Genomic DNA, 23,560 nt, shown 5'->3' on the forward strand with positions numbered 1-23,560 from the left:
TGTAGTTTACAAGATCTCGCAAGAAACCTAGGCACAAGTATCTGCAACAATCTCGTTAATTAAAAGTTGCAAATTAGTTTTTCGTTGGTGAATGGGTTTAAGCCATCTTACAAAAGATAAGACAATATGAAGCAGTTCGGAACTTTGCGAACCGTCTTTGTTATCGGCCGATACGATAATAATGATTTCTTGCTGAGATGAGGTGATTGACTTTTTCTTCTTGTACCTACTTAGGTATTACTTATTCATTATTTACACTTCAATTTTAAGGATTCTGTTTAAGTTACTAAATATTGTAAAAGAAGAAGTAGACTGCGCAGTAGAGCATAATAATTAGCATAATATTTTTGGTCTGTCACAAAAGTCTATAATGCAGTCTATGTTCATCAGGGATATCTTTCCTCGTTATAAAGAGGTATACATAAATATAGAAATAGGTATTCATAAATTATAAAAACTTTTGTTTAATATGAACCAAGTGAAAGTTTCACAAAACTGAGCTATTATACTTCATTAACAACTATCGCAATGAAATATTAAACCACTGTCACTTCAAAGAGTGTTCTTTATACAAAACATTCCAATGGGGTCAATTATCTGACTGAAATAAATAATTGGAAATGTAGGTGTAGGTAAAAGTGATACAGAACGTATTATCATTTGCCGACAGAACATTCGGCTCGGCACGTGTATTAAAATTTCGATAGGTATTTGGTGACCACAGTCGCGTATCACGTGCCGACCGCATGCGATACGATTATCACTCAACCATGGAAGTAACAATTGGCATGTTCATATCATTATTGACTAGATGACAGGCTCTTTATCAGCGGTAACATTTAATGTGATTAATCAATTAGTTTGTCAGATTGCTCTCACCTATTTCTGTGCCTATTTGGCTGTCCACCGCTAGTGACACGGTTGATTTGATTTTATAGATTAGTATAATACTAATGACCTGGGGTTTTAGATACGTAGTAGACTAAGAGATAGTGAACGCTAGACCTACGCTACGTCATTTTGCAAAAGCTGAAAGTTTGTCAGCGTATGCTCCCAATCCCAACTAATATTATAAATGCGAAAGTAACTCTGTCTGTCTGTCTGTCTGTCTGTCTGTCTGTCTGTTACGCTTTCCCGCTTAAACCTCGCAACCGATTTTGATGAAATTTGGCATAGAGATAGTTTGAGTCCCGGGAAAGAACATAGGATAGTTTTTATCCCGGTTTTTGAAACAGGGACGCGCGCGATAAAGTTTTTCTGTGACAGACAAAATTCCACGCGGGCGAAGCCGCGGGCGGAAAGCTAGTATAGGATATACCTAATGTTGGTGAATTATGAAGTTTAGGTCATCGTGGCTTTGGCAGCTACCCTAAAAAAATTGTCTTTTTCTAATTACTTTCGTACACAACAATAAAACCTGTCTTATACAGATTTGTCCTTTCAATAATATCCTCCTTGATTTTGACTATTTGTGTGGTTCTGGCTTACTAATCGTGGCAAAAAAGCTCATGTTTCAATCGTGTGATTTGATCCGTGCAACTTATCAAAAAACATGCATTATTTATTCAGTCACGACTGATATGATACACGCCCACCACATAGGGTTGCCGGTTTCGGAATAGAGTTAGGAAGGTTTTTGAAAAGCTTTTAATATTAACTGGTTAGTAAGGGTAATTTTATTCACTTGTAACGATTGATGTCAAACATTACATACCTACCGAAGTCATTAAGCTTAGCTCATTCAAAACGATGGTTTGATGTAATAGAACCATAAGTGTTTTAACAATCAGTATAGATATACAGTATCAATATAAGTTCGTTCGTTCGTTCGTTTCAGCCAAATAAAGAATTAAATCTTAACATTATACTCGTACAAAATTTTAGGAAAATTATGCCCGTTTTCAACATCAATCCCTATTTTTTAAGTGACTCCTATGGTAACACTTAACAGGAATTTTGTTTTCAAAGAGGTTACTTAAAAATTAGGGATTGACGAGGAAAACGGGCATAACTTTGTTTAGATGTGGTAACCCTATGTGCAGGTATGCTCACAGCTGCAGCCCTGTTGTGTTAGTCAGATGGAGCGCCACACAGCAAGCGTACGCGGGCTTCCCCACGTTCTATTGTTTATCCTACTGGGACAAAGCTGGGTAAGATTTTCTAATCACTTTAATTGTTTTTCATTGTCGCTGATTGAAGTTGTTTCAAATCCGAAACCGAGACATTGCAAGTGTTATTGGCTGTATTGTTTTCTTGAAGAGTGACCTAATAATCCTTAGGTTTGTGAATGGGTTAACACAATGTGAATGGATGTGACTTTCTTTTATTCAATTTGGGTAGTGTTGACTGCACATCAGATATAGGTGCACTTTTGTTGCAGTATACAGGGTGGAATTTGATAGTGCTACCTGGAGGGAAACTACTAATCTTTGAATGCAGTTCTCATTCTTTTCAAAAATAAAGGAATGTTTTCTTCGAGTAAAATTTTCTTGTTAAGAGTAGTTATTACAAAATTCCATCCTGTATTATGTATAAAATGATATTATGTAACAAAGATTATACTTTAACCTTGATTATGCCACGTCGGTAAAAGATGTCTTTACATGTAAAGTAGGTATATACCTACCGACCTTGTTAGTAGGTAAGGACAAATTTTAAAAGTTTTGTTTGGAAATATGTTATTCTATTTATTTAAATGGGCGTATTTTCTAACAAAAACAACTCAATTTTCATTGCTATTACAAATGAATAAATTATATATTATTTATGTTTAATTAAAAATGTAAAGATTGAGTACACAATGCTAAATTAAAATTAATTATATATAAGTGTATTTCAAAGATTCCATCGAGCTCGAGATTAAATTTGCTTTGATCCATTTCATAAATAATGAACAACAATGGTTTAAGCCTCGATGAAAGATTTTAGCTACACCACCAAATCCACGGAGTGTGTTGTACAAAGAGTGGTTTTATACGTTTTTTCGACGGGAAAAGCTTGGGATTATCGAGAATAGAAAGGGATCGTTATTCAATAGTTCGCGATTGTTAGCCAGCGTATATCGCCTGGCTGAGGGATGGTAAACCTTTTTTGATACATTAGGTACCATTTTTGATAAAACAAAATTCTTGTCGCCAGCCGCCAATAGCTCGATATGTTAATATTGTTAAGATTTCGGTCAAGGTTGATTTCCAACCTTTTGCATTTTGATCCCTGTTTCACTAGGGCAGGTTTGAATACTTACAATCTGACTACAAAAATATCTCGGAATCGATAGATGCAATTTTAACTACTTAGGTATCTATGTTTTGCTGATTGTTTTAAAATAAATGAAACAACTGACTACTAATATGAAACCCTTCCAAGACCCGGGAATTTTCTAGAATTTACCAAAGTGCCTTACGACTTTACCTTGTGTTGTGTTTAGTAGAGCTAACTAGTGTGATAAGATGTAGAGATGCGATGAACATAAAAACTTATGTGACATATTTTATCGATATTAAAGCTGAAGAAAAGGTACACCACCCCTGGCCTTGCTGTATGACGGATTTATTGGTATTTAAGCCTGTGCGTGTTGGACCGCACAGTCCGCCGGCTAAAGAGTTGCCTTTCTTCGTTTTTAAAATGATTTTCCCTCGCCACTGGACGGTCGCAGCTCCACGGTTTGCGTTGGGACTTAATCCTTGTGCAAATGCTTAGGATTTTTTTTTTGTTCTGATTATTTTGCAATATGCAGCTACAGAATGGATAATAAAGTTAGTTAATGATCTTCATATAAACTTCTTTGTATTGTGTATCCCAAAGGATAAATAAAGCACTGGCGGTGCCTGACATGGCTTAATTAGACGGATTAACATGCTTTCCAAAGCTCGGATTCATAAAATAGTTTTTTTTTTTCTGAAAATTAGGTAAATTAAATCTTCAATGTTGTAACGAGTCCCCTCTGGGAGTAAAACTTGAAACCTCCAAGTTTAGAAGGAGTCACTCTCACTGTCTCACACTCTCACCTTATGATTTTTTTTAATTTCCTCAATTTTTTTGGACCAACGGAGCGTTATAAGAATGTGCTCGGGCTATGATTAATCTTGTAAATAATTTATAAGAGAAGAAGAATTATTAATAGAAGGTAAGAGTTACTAAACAAATAAAACAGCATTAACGGTTGGTTTTAAAACTGTAATTAATTCCAATATAAATGCAATCAAAACAGACAAATGGTTTCTCGATAATTTAGTTGCGCGTTTGAGTAATCGCAGCGATTGGGTCTGCGCGCAGCTGCAAAAGCTAATAGATGCCACGCAATGTGTCAAGCGGGTAATGATGCGTGGCACATTCATTCGTGCTCCATCATTATCTTAAATCATTATAATAATAATGTTCTAATAATAACATGGTTGACGTGAAATTGCTCTCACGCTCCTATCTTAAGTTACTTAATTTTAACATTAAGAACTTATAGGTATTATTGCTTTAATATGGATTGTATATTTGTCTGTTTGTTACGATTTTTTTCAGAAACTACTTATCTTGTAAAGATCTTATTTCATCAAAAATCATCAATCATCATTAAAAAATTTCTAATGTAAGTATTAGTCTTGGAAGGTCAAAGTCAAAGTTTAATAAGATTTATAAAGGTGCATGTAGTTTCTCCCATACAGCGTTTCCTCTACTTCAGACTCACACGTTAATTAAAACGTTACTACGCCTGAAAATCTACCAGCATATTCCCGTGACCCACAAATCGACCGCAAGACAAGAAGATTTCGTCGATACCAAACCAAGTTCAGGCGTTACGCCCTGTTTACGCCCTTAACTTACTCACCATAATACATAATTTAGCGGCACACCTACTTATCTATTCCTTACTACCTGTACCTTGGGTTATACGTACTTAAATTTTACCTGTAAAGTTTCGGGCGTCCCCTGGGCACCTGTAAAATCGGGTTAGCTGATAAACTAGGTAGCACTCGACACTGTATCTAATCCAGCTTACCGTAGCTTATGTAAAATCTATGCGTGTGTAACGCGATTTCAGGATTGCTTTGCCTATTGTATTATGGAAAGTAGAATAACATCGTTCTATTGTATTTTTGTTCAAATATGACTCAGTTGTGTCGCTTATTTTGCCGTGTATAGTAACAGTCACGTGTCTTACGCTACAATAAGGTATTAACAAGTAGAGATGGATGGATACGCGATTAGTATCATAAAAGTCGTATTCACCACAGATTTTGACGGATGCGATTATTTTTAACCATAAAAATGTATTGCGGTGCATAAGCTTAAAATATGAATTTTAAAGATACTCGAATCTCTTGAACTTATGTTATTTTTAGGACCATGCTTTTAGTAGTTTAGGTTTAAGATATTTTAAAAGTAGGTGATAGTTACCGGCTAGATTATACTAGTTTTGATGTTTGTATGTATAATCACCTTTCTTCTTCTTGTCGTGTCGACAACAAACCACTGTCAGCTCCGCTACAAGAGTGGCGTTGTTAGTGGCATTCATTAAAATATCTTTCTGCGTGCAGTTGTTTGGGCACGCAGGGCACTCCTATGCAGAGATGTAAGATACGGTATATGATTTACCTAGAATCTATCTACATACAGCGATTATTCGCCACTGATAATCACGAAGTGCGCCAGTTTGTAATTTTTTAAAACAACTATAAAATCAACGTTAATATTCGTATTTTGTTCCAGGCAAATGCTCACCACGCCTTCAAGCTGATCGATGGGCATGACATACCCTCAGTCGCACTCGGCACGAGCCTCGGCCACTTGGCTGATGTGAGTATTCTATCCTCCAAGGCATCGGCACTCCCGTCACAAAGTAGATAGGAGCAGAAGAATCTACATACAAAGTGCGCCCGGGTAACGCACACAACATAAGCCGGTCCAGACGGGTGTAACGCGTATTGTAATTCACCGTGTAATGTTATGGAAATATGGGCAGCACTTTACATTTAATCCTCGTAGTACCGTCCACACGTAGAATACATGTTACATTGCACGGTGGATTACATTATACACTACAGCCGTCTGGACCCGGCTATAGACAACGCTCGCGGACCAAAAGTGTCATCATCATCACCATTTCAGCCATAGGACGTCCACTGCTGAACATAAGCCTCCTCCAATGCTTTTCATGTTTATCGCGGGCTGCGTCCAGCGCTTCCCTGCTACTTTTATGATGTCGTCGGTCCACCTTATGGGTGGACGTCCCACGCTGCGTTTTCAGGTACGTGGCCTCCATTCCAGAACCTTGCTGCCCCATCGGCCGTCAGTTTTACGTACTATGTGCCCTGCCCATTGCCACTTCAGCTTGCTAATTCGTCGGGCTATGTCAGCGACTTTAGTTCGTTTAAGGATCTCCTCATTTCTGATTCGATCTCGTAAAGAAACACCGAGCATAGCCCTCTCCATAGCACGCTGTGCAACTTTGAGCTTCTGTATAAGGCCTATAGTGAGAGGCCACGTTCAAACGTGTAACGAACAAAAGTGTAATTACTAACACAACTCGATTTTCAACTGTGGTATAAACCTAATCAATATATAAAATAAAAATAAACCAGTCTAAACCAGTGCGTCTGTGTGCGTATGCAAGATTAAGGCTGAGTTGCACCGTCTTAATTTTACAGTAACTATAACAATAACCGGTGTTTTTTGTATGGTGTTTGACAGATATTTGACGTTTGTTAAAGATAAATTAAGATGGTGGAACACAGCCATACAGTTGATTGTCTTCTGTTACTATCTATTTTGTGCCCTCGCTATCGAGCCAAGAAACAAGTTTATGACGTGAAATATGCGACCGAAGAAATAAATGACGATAACGTTAAAATATTGCGACTGTATTTACGGGTTCGAGAAATAGTTCAGCTAAGATATTGTTACATTTCACTTTGCGTAATAAAATAGAAAGCGTTTTAGCAGAGTCATGAAGAGAGTAGTATAAATAAAATGATGAGAAAACTGAACGTTGTTAGTTTTACTTTTTGAAATTGGGTAGCGCGCTAATTGGCATCAGATTTTCCTATCGAGTAGGTACTGTTGATTAAGAGTTAGGAGTGTTATTGGCTGAATGACGTATACCACAGAATAAATACGATGGAAGGCATTTGGAACAAAATTATATTTTCTCTTATTGTATGAGTTTGGTTCTACGTTTATTTTTGTTTTGTTCTTGTACCTACCGGTTACGAGTACATCGACACAGCAGCCTTGAATAAGTATTGGAAAAAGCCCACAGAAATCTATCGACAAATTTCGACAAAGAGTAGGATACGAAAATATTACTTGAAATTTTACCTTAAATTAGTTAAAATATTTTTGCTTAAAACATTTATTTCCAAACATGTCAACTCAGGGAACACGAGTGTTGTCAGCGAACCACTCGCTCGCCCGCGCGGTACAATGGGCCTTAGAGGCCGGGTACCGGCACATCGACACTGCGGCCTTGTACCGCACCGAGGACGAGGTCGGCCTGGGAGTCCGGGACTACCTGCGGGACAAAGGCCTCCACAGGGACAACGTGTACATCACTACGAAAGTAAGTTGCGGACGTGTCTTTAGTTCAGCGACATTGCGCTTGCCATGTTAGCTTGGGACAAGCTAGACTATACATATAGACCGTGTCAACCGAATTTAGCAGTTTGAAAACAAAAAATAGATGATTCTGCTGCAAGAATTTATATGTGAACGTCATTGGTTTTTGAGATATTGCATTAGTTCTATACATTTTAAATGCTATTGTATTTAAACACTAAAATTACCCCTTTTCGTACAGGCTGTTTTTGCATCTTGTATAAAATATGTACTTAGAAATGTGCATTTCTAGGGTCACATCACAGTAATTCTATAGAGAAAGATACTTTTTACCATATTTTCTATTTGCTGGTCTATTGGCGCAGACTGAATATTTACTTTATAACTATAGTCTACTCTACAGGGTCGGTCTACCCATTTTGTTTTGTGTTAAAATTTTTAAAAATAGAAGTCCCTAAGCCTTTCACTAGAGTCTCTTACGTATTTCAATACATTATCTATACTACGCTGGATTTAAAAGAGCGTTCGCCTGACATAAGCCAGTGTTCGATACAACTAATCCCCTTAATTCTGTCTAAGGGATCCGAATCGAAACTAAAAGAACCAGCTAAATCTTAGTTTATTTAAAAATAATGGAAGCAACGGATGAAACAAAGAAAATCTTTTAACTCTGAAACCTTTTTCTTTAGTCTTGTATTTTTATGGGATTAAGAATTTTGGTGAAAAACAAATGAACGGGGATAAGCGTTCGGTCAATCTGGTTGTTGGTTTCTCTTTGTTCTATGGTTACTATGTATTGCAGAACTTTTTACTCTTAAATCCTTAAGATTTTCACATAAGAGCTACATTAACGTTTTCGTAAGAACATGAATATTTGACGCTATTTCCACCACCTTACTTTAACTGTAATAATATCGATAAACTGTGTTTTTGCATAGAGTTTGAAGGACTTTTGACGTTTGTTAATGTAAGATGGTGCTACTCAGCCTTAGGCTGTGCAGCTTATTACTTTAACTTTAATGTCAAAAATTTGTCAAACCCCAAGCAAAAACACCGGTTATCGTTATAATTACGGTTAAAGTTAGGTGGTGCAAATCATACTACTTAAGGCTGAGTAAAAGCGGAATGGTTATAAAATAACTCTTTTTATGCTATAGTTATGGAATGACGCCCACGAGAGGGGTGAAGTGATCCCAGCCCTGAAGCAGTCCCTGGAAAATCTGCAAATGGAATACGTCGACTTGTACTTGATGCACTATCCGATGGCATATAAGGTAGGTACCTACCTATTTAATATTCAAATAGTTATAATATGTACGTGTAGCCAAAACTGACGACAGACTATCAACCTACACAGTTTCTCGTTAATTTTGCCTACACATTCACATTTTGACTAGGTACTCAAAATGACAGCTAAAATTACACGTGCCCTAAAAGCCCTTGTAAGGAATATTAATAAACGAAGTCAGTACAAACTTGTGACTAAATATTAAAATCATTATACAACTACGAGTACTACTCAAAGTCAAACTTTCTTTATTTGTAGGGTAATACCAGGATACATGCCCCAATGGGATAGGTGCCGCGATTTCAAGTACACTATGTTACAAGCTACTTAGCCTAAAGTTATAGTACGTATAATAGAAAGGGACCTCCCCGTACCACTTTGAGCCTCGCAAACCATCAAAGAGTGCGTTCGTTTAGCCACTGAGAGCAAAAATCTTCCGCGGCCAGACCTTAGCGAGCGTCGAAATAATATTGGTAAGTATCTTTTAATGGATAATTTTTTTGTCAGCTGTAAAATGAAGCAGATTTTTATATAATTTGATAGACTATCTTATAAATACGGGATAGCTAAGATTAATTCGATTTTTAGCGTATTTATAATTTTTATTAAAAAAGGCACCTATCCTATGCTAAAAGGATAGTTGCCTAATTTTTTTTGGGTATAGATGCCCTTAGGGCCATGTCCCATGCACCTAGGGGCATCTATCCTAACCTGCTCTTTTTGTCACAGGTAGTAAGAAGTAATCAAGTAAGAAGAAAAAAAGAATATAGTACACCTAACCTTAGGAAAGTAATAAATAGGGTGCCCTTCTGATCGAATAACCTTTTTACCCGACTGCGCTAGAAGGAGGGTTATGTTTTTCGGGTGGATGTATGTATTATTTTTAATAAAAAATATTAAATTTCATTTTTAATTCATTTAATAACAAACAATCTAAAATAATAATACTTGGCTTGTTTGATTTCAAAATGCATTTGATCCTTAGAATTCAAAAACTGTCTTAAAGAGTCATCTATCCCTGCATCAGGCATCTATCATTTAAAGCAATCATACAGTGAGTCTTCTATCCCCCACATTAGGCGTCTATCCCACTTTTAAGAGGTCAATTAAAATGGTGTTTACTCAGAATCGGTATAACTTAAACAAAAATAATTATAGTAATATCATAGACGGAAGACCAAAGTTTACAGATACTAAGGTCAAATTGTTGATAAAAACTTACTGACTGAGTAACAGAGCTGTTTCAAAAAGTGGGGCATCTATCCTGGACTTACCGTATAGACTATTAATAGAGCTTACAAAGTGCTATTCTTATTTATAGATTATACAACTTCAAATTATTTGACCACTGACTAGCATAAGATCTTTAAAGTAAAAATATAACTTGTTATTAGTCTAGGGACTACTTTAGACATGCCCTTAACCTTTAGCTACTGAGGTGGATTTAATTTCACGTAAACACTGACGTGGGGGCCTGAGAGGCCCGTACATATGTGTGCTTATATTTAAAAATATTTAATCTTTTTAGGGTTTTATGTTGCATAATTATAAACAGTGGTTATATTTAAATACAATAAAACGATTTTTATGTAAATTATTTGTTAATAAGTACGTATTATTTCAATATTTAGAAAACATGTAGCATTTTTGGCAAAAATCTCGTGAAATCATGATTCACAAAGTTATCATGAAAAATATTAAAAAATTCAACAAATCAACTTAGAATCTTAATTTTCAATAGTCTTTTTAGCTAATGATAAATCAGTAATCCTAATATGAAATAGGGGGAAAAAAATTACACACATCAAATAGTGCGAATTAAACACAGTCTGGATAAACTTGCTTTGCTCAGTGAAGGAAGCCATACATGTTTTTAAAATGTAGATTTCATTTGAATCTTCAAAATACATGTATGGCACTTGGTTTCATCGTTTAAATCTTGATAGACAGGTACAGGCTTATCATTTCCTAGCATACGTGCCAAAAACTACTGTTCTTCTATTTTTCGTTAAATGCTGGTTATTTTTACTTCCGAGATACCGCTTTCTCTCGGACGACGTACTGTGGGCTCCATATTATAGAGTTTTTCAAATTATTTCCAGAAAAGACGACAACTAAATGAAAACTATACATAAAAAAAGTTACGCCAATACTGAGGTGGGGGCCTGAGAGGCCCACAAGAAACTTTAAAATTAATTTACCTACTGAAATTGCGCGTGCAATCACGTGCACCGTTGTTGACAGGCTCGACGCAATGAAACTCGAAGGTACTAAAAGATTCGAGTGTGTCGTGCACGTGGGAGAGGAGAAATTCAACAATTTGACTTTTGCAAGGCCTGAGAGGCCCCCACGTCAGTAGTTAAAGGTTAATGTTAGTAATGTAGGCACGAGTAGATACAAAGCAGATACCGTTCATGCAAATTAATTTTCAGTGTTTCCTTTAATTTAAATATTTATATTACCTGGAACTGGTATTTGTTTAAGAGCAGAGTTTACAAATATACAAAAAGTTAAAGGTTTAGGTTCAAATCACCATATTATGTGGAAATAATCGACTTGTTTTGTTGTGTGATCAGTTTTCTACAATGTACTTGATAGAGAGCGAATACTCTCTATTGCACACTACATAAGACAGATAAATGAAAGAAATACAAGTTCAATTTATTTGGACATGATTTCTTTCTTATTAACACTGCAATTGTTTATTATTAATAAGAAAATATATTGAAAATTTGACATGTAATGAACATTATGAATAAATTTCTTATTCTTATTCTTATTCTTATTCAAACGCGTGCTCGCTAGGAAGCGATCTCTTTCAAACAAGATATTCTCTTATTGGTCCGTTATTGTCTACGTAGAAGTGTAAGATTTAGATAAGTTAATTTTCAGAATTGAATGCAACCATTGAGTTTCAAATTTTCAGAGATCATCTCCAATAGGGTCACCTAAATCTGTCCAATAAATTATATCCGACCACCGCAGCCAAGTACCGATCCAGCTATTAATCTCTACCGTCCATCAAAAAGCGTTTTACTGCAGCGTGATTCGAGTTGGACAACTTGGATCGATCGCATTTTGTCTTTATCGTAGCCGATTAACGATTAACCGCTTTGATTCGATAACCCGAAGGTATACTTAACTAGTGATGTACAAACTGGAGCCGTCGAGTTTTATTTTTGAAGCCTCGATGCATCATGCCTCGTCCGAGCCTAGCCAAGACGCCAGCTAACTGAGCTACGCTTCAAGACTTCGAAAGAATTCAAGCCTTCAAAAGAGTTCACATCGTGAGCCTTTAATAAAATCCAAAATTAGAATTCATAAATAGATAGATGCATTTCTTATGTCATAAAGAGTAAATTCAGAAAAAGACTATTGCACTAAAAAGACTTGAGGCCTGAAAAAGCCTCGAGATCGATCGAGCTTCATACAAACTAGGCGAGCTCTCTAAACGACACCCAGCTCTAAATAAAAGGATTCGGATGTGCTTGTGTGTACATCACTAGGTAGAACCGAGTTTCGGGAAGAAAGTGTGTCTTGATAGTTGACCAAAGTTGTGTCATAGTTCGAATAAATTGATAGAGTTCTGTGGTGATAATGAATTATTGTATTGCTAGCTTTCCGCCCGCGACTTCGCCCCCGTCGAATTTTGTCTGTCACAGAAAAACTTTATCGCGCGCGTCCCTGTTTCAAAAACCGGGATAAAAACTATCCTATGTCCTTTCCCGGGACTCAAACTGTCTCTATTCCAAATTTCATCAAAATCGGTTCGGCGGTTTAGGCGTGAAAGCAAGACAGACAGACAGAGTTATACTTTCGCATTTATAATATTAGTATAGATAGTATAGATTAGTATAGAAGTATAGATAGTATAGATATAGAAGTATAGATAGTATAGAATTTGTTTTTGTGAAGGATTAACTAAGTATCAATTTTTTGGAGAATGGAGAAAAGTGTAAGCATCACAGTTATTTTTAAGTACTATGTTAAAGGTCAGGTTAAAATGAGTTTCAGCAAAAGACAGAAATTTCTTGTGTAGGAATAAGCAACAAAAGCATTGGTAAAATTAGAAGTTCAGTTTTTTAAGACTCGTAAGTTTGCATCGCCCACTCGTCATGAGAAACAAAGACGAACTTTTTAAGACAAATTTTTGTCGAAATACAATTTGGAAACTTGGGAATCACTAAAATGTTGTAATGCATTGTGCTTCAAGTTTTTAAGAGAACTTTCAATGCACATTGTATTCCAAGTTTTTAAATAAGAAAATTATTTTTAGTTTTGACATGAAAAATATGAACAAGACGGGTAAATGGACTAGTTAGACTTTTAAAGTTTTAATGTAGATTTTACAACCTTTTTTTATTTCAAGTGTCAGTTTGTTAAGTCTAATGATGAATGAATGTTATTAAATAGAAACTAGACAATGTTTGTCGTTACTTTTCAATTTTTTGTAAACCAGTGGCCATAGAGAGCATAGTTTGGTTAGGGCATTTCAGACATGAATTGTTTATAGAGCAAGTTAACTTATGTCATTCGATACATAAGAATACATAAGAATGTCAGATGTTTATGACTTGTAAAGTGAAGGATTGTGATCTTAGATATTGTTAAAAAACCCTTTGTGTTAGAAGAAACTTGCAAACTATTTGAAAACTACTATCTTCATTAAAGTGACTTATTTGTTTTCAGAAAAACGGCAGCATCAGTTTGACCGATTACTTGGAAACGTGGAAAGGACTGGAAGACGCTGTAGAAGCCAATCTGACCAAATCTATTGGAGTATCGAATTTTAATATAACGCAAATGCAGAGACTCTGGGATAATGCCAGAATCAAACCAGCTGTACTACAAATTGAGGTAACTTATGAAATTTTTCTGTCAATAAAATTGCCACATGTATGAACCAGACACTCAATAATAATAGTTGTAATGAAGGAATGACGGTAATAGTGAAAAAAGGTTTTTTGTATGTGGGGACATTCAAAATGTCGTTGCTGAAGGATGTATTTTCAAAATATGTAATAGGTATTTTTAAGTTGTATTTGGCACTTTAAGATTTTGGTAAAAAAGTTACCTAATAATATGAGCCCACAGGTTCAACAAACTGCTTTAATTGTAATTGGTACCACAGACACATTATATTTCGACTTTTATTCGAGTTTGGAAAGCAACACAGATAACTCTGTGGAAAGCAATTTCAAAACACTCGAAAGAAAAAGACGAAAAGAGAAATCGCTGGCAAACGGAAAGATTTAAGTTTTTATAAGAATCATTTTAGAATTTAAAGCGGTTCGATATTCTCTTCATTTGCCACTATTTGAATTGCTTTATAAAGTCGAGATGGCTTCGAGACAGACTGAAATCGTTCCGCGACAATTTCGAGTAAGATGTTTTTTTTATTATTGAAGAAGTTTGCACAGATTCGACTTGTCTATTACATTTTTATTGGTCTTGAATTGTAGAAATCAGAATTTATCATTCTTATTTATTTTTATTTGTTTGAATTTAGATGCATTAACAGAAAGTATTAAAAGATTATTTGTGTTTCAAAAGTCTTTTTATGTATATTCGTGAGTGAGATACTGAAAAATACCACACAAAATAAATTAATCAAGTCCCAGTCCACCTAATAATTTATCGTTCTTTCCTATCTCGTTAATCCTCAAAAGCTTGTATACGGCTTACAGACTCATAGCAGTACCTATAGCCTGAAAGTTTATTAAAAAAAAGCCAGTAATATTAAATATGGTCTGAAAATATATCAAAGAGTAGAAATACGACCTCACCGCCTTTCAAGCAGATTAAAAATATTTCACTGTTTCTTTTTCATTCTCAGGTGAACCCATCTATAACTCAAGAGGAGTTAGTGGGCTGGTGTCGCACGCACGGAGTTATTGTAATGGGGTACAGTCCATTCGGGGCAATATTGGGTCGAAAACCAGATGCCCCGCCTCCTAAAGCAGACGACCCGGCTTTGCAAAGGATAGCCACTCAACACGGGAAGACTGTACCTCAAATACTGCTTAGATACCTTGTAAGTTTAGTGTTTATCTACCTTTACCCATCTTTTTCAGTTGGTTGGTATTGCACGCACGGGGCTATCGTAATGGGGCAAAGTCCGTTCGGGGCAATATAAGGGTAAAACCAGACGTCCCTTGCTTTTAAATAGGAGATGACCGTGACACAGATCCCCAATTCATAGCCAGAGGACGGGTAATACAGACTTGAATTTTATAATAGGGACAGTTGTTTACGACGATATCCAGGGAATTGAAATGAAAAACCGAGAAAAAATAGACATTAGAGATCATTCTAAAAATCTACAGTCTTTATTTTAATGAAATGCGTTATCTGAATAAAAAACACACAGACAATAATTTATTTTGTATTTAAACATTTAAAAAAAGTGACGTTAAACAATTAAAAAGTAGAACAATGATACGAGTGGGTTCGTATCATACTTAGTTCACCTTTAAAAAACTTATCACGACAAAATAAATACGAAAATGTTGTATCACAACAGTGCATCTGCCGTAACTACCTAGAACGTGTTCGCTCGCCAAAGCGAATACAAATAACGCCAGTCTAAATATTTTTCAGGAATTCCGCGAGTCTCTCGCTCTTCAAATAACCGTGTTTCTACCATAGTAGACGGGCTTATTCCAAGCGCTTCTATTATTTACTTTAACGTGTAAAGCACAACGATTATTTTGAACGAGTTTTGTTCAGCAAAAAAAGGACTTTTTGGCAAAACAGTTAAATTGGTTTCACCAGAGTGATGTGCTTATTTACTGAACAAACTTTGTCTATTCTGAAACGCTTGCATGCAGGTAATGTGAATTGTGTGAATGATTTGAGGATTTACTTCAAAATCGCGTGAGTTGCGGGGCTAATTCGTAACGCCTTTTTGTATTTTTGGGTATATTTGTCCTGTCGCTTATGCCATCACGTTATAAGTATAGTGACATTGTTACTGAATACTGATAAAAAATCTTTAGTTCATATTGCTTTGTTTGGGCTGCTTTCTTTTTTCTTTTATTCCAAAATGATATTATATACCTACCTACCATGCACAATAGTCCTCGTGAATAAACTTATCAAAATAAACCCATAAAATATTTCGAACAGAAATATCTTGGCATAATAATTATAACTAGAGTACTAATACTAAAAAATACGCTGGTAATACCTATTTGGCTTCATAGCTATATTAAGGTTCAAGACACGACACAACATTGCCATGTTATTATAATATTGTGCAGATACCTTATGGGACTGTAATTGGACGTTATTAAATATCAGAAGCAAAAAAGAACACTAAATACATACAAAGGAAACATGACTTGGAGCAAAATTGCGTAGGAAAGAAAGTAATGCTTCATAGTACATCATCTTAGCGAGTAATTGCTATTTAATTAAATCTGTATTATCTCGCATTCGCGAAATGAGTATTATGTGCCTTTTCAATTAGATGTTTTCAAGAACAATGCTGAAAGTAAATATTATTGTTTATTACATCCGAAGTTGATGAATTGTAGATTATAAGTCAGATTACTGCCTTTTTTCTATGATACGAATTTCGGCACGTGTGCGGCGGGCTACACGCACGCAGAACGGAAAAACATGTTAAGAAATAATGAAATACAGGCAATCCGCATGCGTGCCGAAAACTTTAACTTTAAAAAACGTCAAAAATCTGTCAAACTCCATACAAAAACACCGGTTATCGTTCAAGTTACGGTTAAAGTTAAGTGGTGCAACTCAGCCTTAAAATCATTTATTTTCTACAAATAGGTAGGCTTCTTAAAAGCGCTTTACGTTAACTTTTTAATTGAATTGCATAAGCACAGTCTGACAGGTTTGTTATAGGGCTGTATTTGATGTATTTATGGAGCTATCTATAAATTATATCAGATTTTAGTAAAGTAATGGACTTGACGTCTGATCATAAGGGCCCACGTCCATTCGGGACCCTCATCATCCGTCTCTGAGTGCTTTGTCTGCGGAACCCGGTTAGATATTGAAAATTATTCCCAACTAATGGTCAGGACTAAATGTTTAATGAATTCCACGAAAGGCAACGTAACCGATATCGGCTATAGATTAACTCTACCAAGTCGAAACAATACATGCTCATTTTATCAATATTTGCATTAACAAAAATGTTGTAAAAGTTAATCTTGAAAGAAGGAATTTTTGTGGATATTGTGAGTAGAATAAAATTTAATACTACTAGCATTGATTCTTATAGAAAAGCAAAGATGACAGGGAAAAATAACCGACACAATTTATAATTTCAAATTATGAGCATCAAGGCAAGCTTTGTATTGCATAATTTATACAACAGAACTACGATATTTAACTTTTTCTTGCAAATTCCACTCGAATGTAAAAGAAAACGTATTGCAGCATAAACATGTTATGTTCAATCGGTTTCCAGGCACTTTACAAATCATAGATTTATTTTAGAAGCTTTTTACTGTAAAATGTAAATAGCGTTCAATTTGAAAATAACTTCAGTGTTTCCTGAAGGTATACTGTTTTGTAACACGACTTTTTGAAAACAACGATGCAATCTTTATATACTCGTAGGATACAAATGCTACAGATAAAAACTAGTTATGTAATATTTGTACTTATTACACTCCATATTCGCTTTGATTTAATTCCTTGCGGAAAAATGTTTTAATAGCTATCCAAAATAGTACTACTATTACAGAAACTGAAATATTATAATTTAGCATTTTAATGAACTCTATAATATTGCTCTTGTGAGTTTCAATAGAAATTAGATAGGTATTACTGTAAAATCAATCCAAGTGATAAATTATGGTTAACTCCACCCTTTGCTCTCATATTTGTCATGTTTCATCATATTCCAAGATGTTTATACAATTCAGTCTGATATTACATACTGCGAGTACATCGTGCTGGGGCTAAGCTTGCGTGGGATTAAGGGATGATTGGATTGCATTGCGTATTACAACATCATGCACAACTACATTTGCTACTTGGTCTTATAAAATTCAATGAGAAAGCATCTACCTAATTATTGTTACTTAACAACTTTTTAAACAAGAAATCAAGAGTTTAATAGTAGTCTATTTTAAGTTAATAGTAATTTTTATGACCCTTAACAACACCGTAGTCTAGCGACTTATGGGGACTTATATCAACATTACTATAAGTAGTATCTACTCGTACTTTGTATTGTGATCATTATAAATTCACGACCTTTAAGAGCCATTTTACATTTTCGTGCGAATTTATAAGATTTTGGAAGCATGAATTACTATCTTAAGCAACACCCAGAGATTATTTAATAACTGCGAAAGATAGGTCAATCCTTGGCGTTGACCATTAATGAAACGGATTTACTAAAACTCTTTTGCTTAATTCACAGTGCCCCATCTCCCACAACCATTTTACGGAAAAATTGCCGCAGACTCATTTTCAAAGTCCTGTATCTATTATTTATGCTCGTATAATAAGCTTAAAAATATATAGTAATCATCGGACATATATTCTTGTAGTCCATTAATGAAATAGATTCTTGAATTTCATTACCATTATTGAGTAAAATCTAAAAATAATTTGGCAAATTTGAAGATTAACGTCACATTTTGATCGTGGTTTTTGGTTTAAAAACACAGCAATAACTGCAATAAAAGTATCCCAAAATAAAGAATATTCATTGTAGAATTGATTTCTACAGTTATTGTTTAAATATTAGTAACCACTTTGTCAAAATATTGATGTGAATATCAGTATAAATTACAATGCGCAAGCCGACATCGATTAGTATGGCGCGAGCGCCCGTCAAGGCAGGACCTGTGTCATTTTTCCCGCCGTGACGTTTACGTGCGTTCGTGTCGTGAAGCGGTGATTTGTACGGCGACCAAATACATTTGATACTATGCCGAGAGGCTGTTTCGAGTCGGCCGGTCGAGCAGAAATTGAAATGATGAATTTTAATTTCTTTGACGGATCTGGGTGTAACTATGTATAATATGTAGGTACCATGTATTTAATTTAATAAATAAATTATAAAAAAGTATATCCATTATGCTAGCACCCTTAACACAAGCATATTATTGGTTGCCTACTTTTGGACTAGATGGCGCTGTGAAATTGTCCAAAGATTTGTTTATTTATTTATCCGCTTTGAGTTTTGTTTCGTGAAGAAGAAAAAGAAGCGTTTTGTTTCGAGAGGGAAGCTTTGTTGTTAAATCTATACTAATAAAAGAGGAAAGATTTAATTGTTTGTTTGGAGGCAATAGGCTCCGAAAAAAAATTCTTTCACGATTTAGAATCCTAATTTTTTTCTATGTAGGCTATAAAATATTTTCAAAAACTTTAGTCCAAAATCTTTGATAAAATTCGACGTTTAATAAATAAATTAGATAACATATTATTAATACTTTTTTTTTTCAGTACGGTTTTAGTACTTGTTTTTCAGAAATTCTACGATTTAACTAAACTTCTAAAGTGTTTATATTTTATGCATAATTTATTAACTTCTAAAATATACATAATATCCTATTGACAGATGACGTGCTTCGTATTTTATTAAAATTATTATTACCTGACTAGGTTAAAAAGGTGTGGAATGTTATTTGGGAGATAACTTGGTTCCATAGAAATATAGAGAGATGCTAAGAATGCGCTGAGTTCGAAACTCAGTGTCGTATTAGAAATTCACACACACAAAGAAATCAAATTATGTGCTCATTATCCACTGCAGTATCAGTATTCAACGTCCGAATAATCTTTAGTACTATTCAAGCAATATAAACTGTTTACATAATGACGTCGCTACTGTCATCATTGCTTTCACAAGCAATATGTTCCAATTTGTCCCTTGTCACATTTCCCTTTAGTTTCTGTGATCTGTGCTTGTTTCTAAGTTGATATCAATGAAATATTCCTTAGTACTTTTGATTTAAATTTTTTTTTTATTTTGACACGTGTTTGAAAAATCAAGGTCAGATTACAATAAAATAACAAGTGAAAACGTAACATTGCATTGCAACTCGCAATTTCGCAATATTGATGAGGAGATTCCATTGGAAAGTATGTATTCATTCCTAGGATTCCCCTAACACCATCAAATTCAAGAGAATTCAAGAGAGTGCAGTTTCACATCTCATGCTTAGGGACCACGGTTTAAAATAGTGTGGTTGCATAGAGCCTGCAACGGGCAACCGCGTGCACAGCTGCTCATACTAATTTTCGATACAAAAGCAAGTGTTGGCGCCCTCACGAGTTTTAGCGGAGTGCCATAAGGTAGCGGGAGTAGACTTAATGGAAATCTATGCTTCTCCGACGACCAGTTGTATGTGGAATACTCCAAAGTATGCGCACACAATAGCCTGGTGATTTTAGCATCTGAAAGAAAAACAAAAAAGAAATCTGCGGCAGGTGTAGTGTTTTAATTTTGTTTTAGAAAGATTCATAATTTTGTAAGTATTCAAATATTTAAACATAATAGTTTGTAGATTTTATATCAAAAAATATTATTATAATCATTTAACAAAATTAATTTTCTTAGAATATTTTAATTCTATTAGAACCATTTTCCACTTCATCGCAGAAGAAGTCGCGGGCAAAAAGCTAGTATGAAATATGTAGTATTGCCCGCGGCTTCACCCGCTTGAAATTTAGTTTGTCACAGATCGTCATAAATTATAGCCTATCATTGTTATTCTGGTCGACGCCAGGGATGGATGAGCGTCGCTGTAGTTGGCGACAGGGTCTTCTGGTTTAGGGTTCATGGCGTAGGTCTCAGGCAAAATGAAATCCACTCGTAGAAATTAATAAACTCATTGTATTCACGAAAATCACACACAGCACTAGAGTCGTATCGGAACTGAGTGAACCAAAGTTCTTGCGATAGGAACGTCCGACCCGAGTGATAGTTGAACACAGACTGCCTAGTACTGCTGTACTTTACTGTAAAGTTTCATCAAAATCTGTTCAGTAGTTTTTGCGTGAAAGTGTAACAAACATCCAGACATCCACACAAACTTTCGTATTTATAATATTAGTAAGACTAGTAAGAAGTAAGATAGTAAGATGAATTATTTTAGTTATTTGTTTACTTATAATAATATTTATTTATTTATTTCTTAGCTCTATCTGATAATGGATCTGGAGGAGATGCAATGGCCACCTCCGTAACAAAACAATAGAACCCTATGGAGTTTGGGCTTGTGCCTATTCGTGTTTCATTATGAATCGAAATATAAAAGACTTAATAAACTCTATTAAAAAGTTAAATTAATTTATCAAGTTTGAATACCTCATTCTACCTTAAAATTAATAACTTAAATCAAATCTTAATACGGTCACGGCTCAAGATTTTTTTGTCCATTTCAGCGTTCTTTTTACTCTTTTGACGTTGCGTTGACAGCTTTTACCTAAATTCGCGCGGAATATTTTTGTGAAATGGCTCTTAAACTAGAAACTTTTCTGGGAAACAATATACCTAACTAACTGACAATTTGAATTTGTATACGGAAAAAAAGTTTAAAGTAATTTTGGATGTAGATTTCTTTGCTAAAACGTGAATGAAAACAACCAATTTTGTATAAGTACAACAAAATACTTTTTCTTTTATTTATTTTTACTTACTCTTCATCTTAGATTAATAAAACCTAGATGGATAGACTTTATACAAACGCTTCGTCAAGAGTGAGGCAAAAATCTTATGTCATTAGTGTCAATTTTGTTGGGGAGTGTAGACAGTGAAGGCGATTTTCCCGAAAGTAGGGAAATTTTTAATACGTTTTTAATTATTTTATAATTAACAAAAACAAAACGCATCATGTACTTACTTATTTATTGAATTCAAAGTACCTACCTAATTACAATAAGAGAAATCGACTTAAAAGTCTCGATTTCATAAAAAAGGAAGTGTATTTGTACGGCGAACAATTGGGAAATAAATTTTCTTGTTACTGGTATCATTCCCGTATTTAATTTTTGAAAGCCAAATTCAAGCAAAGTACGCGTCGATTTGTAGTACCTACTTACTTATGAAATGTAACACTGGTCACTTTCTTTCGTTTTTCTGATGTATTTTAGACACCCTTTCACAGCACAAACCGTTTTAATTAATTAAAATTCGTCGGACGTGTTTACCAATTTTTCACTTTGACAGTTCATGTGACGTTTACGGGTGAGCCGTGCCGGCTCCCTAAAAACTGCCTCACCTTTCGTGCACTGACTATCTATCTAGGTTTTATTAATCTAAGCTCTACATATATTTTATCTTGTTTCAGCTGGACCGGCAAATAGTAGCGATACCAAGATCAACTAACAAAGAGCGCATAAAGCAAAACATCGACATTTTCGACTTCTCTCTCATACCGGAGGAGGTCGCAGTACTGTCAGCTTTCAATAGTAATTATAGACTAAGAACTCCAGCGAAATGGTACCCACATCCTCACTTCCCCTTCCCGAATAAGAACCTTACAGGTTCAGAAATAGAATACATAATCGCACACAGCGTAGAGGATTAAGTACTGTTTCACAAGTGTCTTATAAAACGCCGCACGAGAATAAAATGGAACGGTAAAGGTACATTTCATAATATGGAATTGGGTGGAAGATAATTTACCAGAACCGGGACTTCATAACGCAAGTGTAAAAAGCTTTATTTACATCTTGGTCGGGCGCCAGCCAACATAAAAGTTATTGTACCGCTTATTGTGTTTTATTTTCAACTACCTTTCTTGAATTTGTATTTTTTCCACTTAGAATAAAAGACTGAGAACACGTGATGCAATAAGATATTTGGTAAAAGCTTGGTGCTGAAGTATTGGAAATTACTGGAGAATAAAATACTGATGCTACTGGATTCGCGATATCGTCCATTTTTATAACCCTTTCACAATATTTGCGTTCAATCAATTCCGTCAAGGCTAATTAGTTCGTTTTAATGAGTTTTGCTCAAAACCAATATGGCGATATAATGTATTACAATAATTGAATTATAATAATACCTTTTTGGAATCAGAGCTTGATCACTTGTTGTTTTTGGATTCAGTACTGTAAAATGAATTACTTACTGGAAATTTTCGCAGAAGCTCACAGTTACGTTAATAAACTACTCGTATTTATATCATCATCGTATCAGCCAGTAACAGCCTAGTCCACTGCTGGACATACATAAGTCCCCCTAGAAGTACCTATGCCAAAAACCACCACCTTCCGCTTTATTTATCCAGCTGCTGCCATCTTCTTGAAGTCGTCTATCCATCGAGCAGTTGGGCGCTCTACATTACGTTTACGCGTCATGCCGTGGTGAAACACCCTTTAACTCTACTTCTCGCCGGTTCTCCGACAGATATGGTCTAGTCAAGGGCTCGCTGACACTTCAGCTCGCTGTATTAATAATCTAAGCTGAAAAATAAATAGATTTTGGAAATTTCTATGATAATTTATGGTCAAAGTCAAAAGCAGCTTGCATAATTCATACTCACCGACGTCTAATGTATTCATCATGACCCTTTAAAAATTAATTAGATATTCTATCATCTGTCTGGCTGGGTGAGAAATTTCTGCGAAATAAAGTTGACAGGTATTTCATTAAAGCTTTCGCAAGTTACGAAACATCTTTGCGAAATGGTCAGTGGAAATATGCCTTTAACGTCAAAATCTTTACTTAGACGAAAAATTCCTCACGGATAAGATTAGCCTACCTTTTGATATTAAATTGTT

The 23,560-nt window shown here is 35.1% G+C and overlaps 1 protein-coding gene and 1 long non-coding RNA gene across 2 annotated transcripts; both read left to right on the top strand.

The window, feature by feature from the left end:
- Window positions 1–2,052: 2,052 nt before the first annotated feature.
- Window positions 2,053–22,544, top strand: LOC135074493 (aldo-keto reductase AKR2E4-like). The gene is made up of 7 exons (XM_063968797.1): window positions 2,053–2,150; window positions 5,704–5,790; window positions 7,370–7,552; window positions 8,706–8,822; window positions 13,526–13,693; window positions 14,673–14,870; window positions 22,120–22,544. Exons 1-7 carry the CDS (start codon window positions 2,079–2,081, stop codon window positions 22,357–22,359), a joined length of 1,065 nt encoding a protein of 354 aa, XP_063824867.1. The 5' UTR covers window positions 2,053–2,078; the 3' UTR covers window positions 22,360–22,544.
- Window positions 9,108–9,706, top strand: LOC135074494 (uncharacterized). The gene is made up of 2 exons (XR_010257854.1): window positions 9,108–9,309; window positions 9,566–9,706. It is a non-coding gene; the product is annotated as an uncharacterized LOC135074494 (long non-coding RNA).
- Window positions 22,545–23,560: the final 1,016 nt, after the last annotated feature.

The sequence above is a fragment of the Ostrinia nubilalis genome, chromosome 9, assembly GCF_963855985.1.
Source record: "Ostrinia nubilalis chromosome 9, ilOstNubi1.1, whole genome shotgun sequence".
NCBI classification, from domain to species: Eukaryota; Metazoa; Arthropoda; class Insecta; order Lepidoptera; family Crambidae; genus Ostrinia; species Ostrinia nubilalis.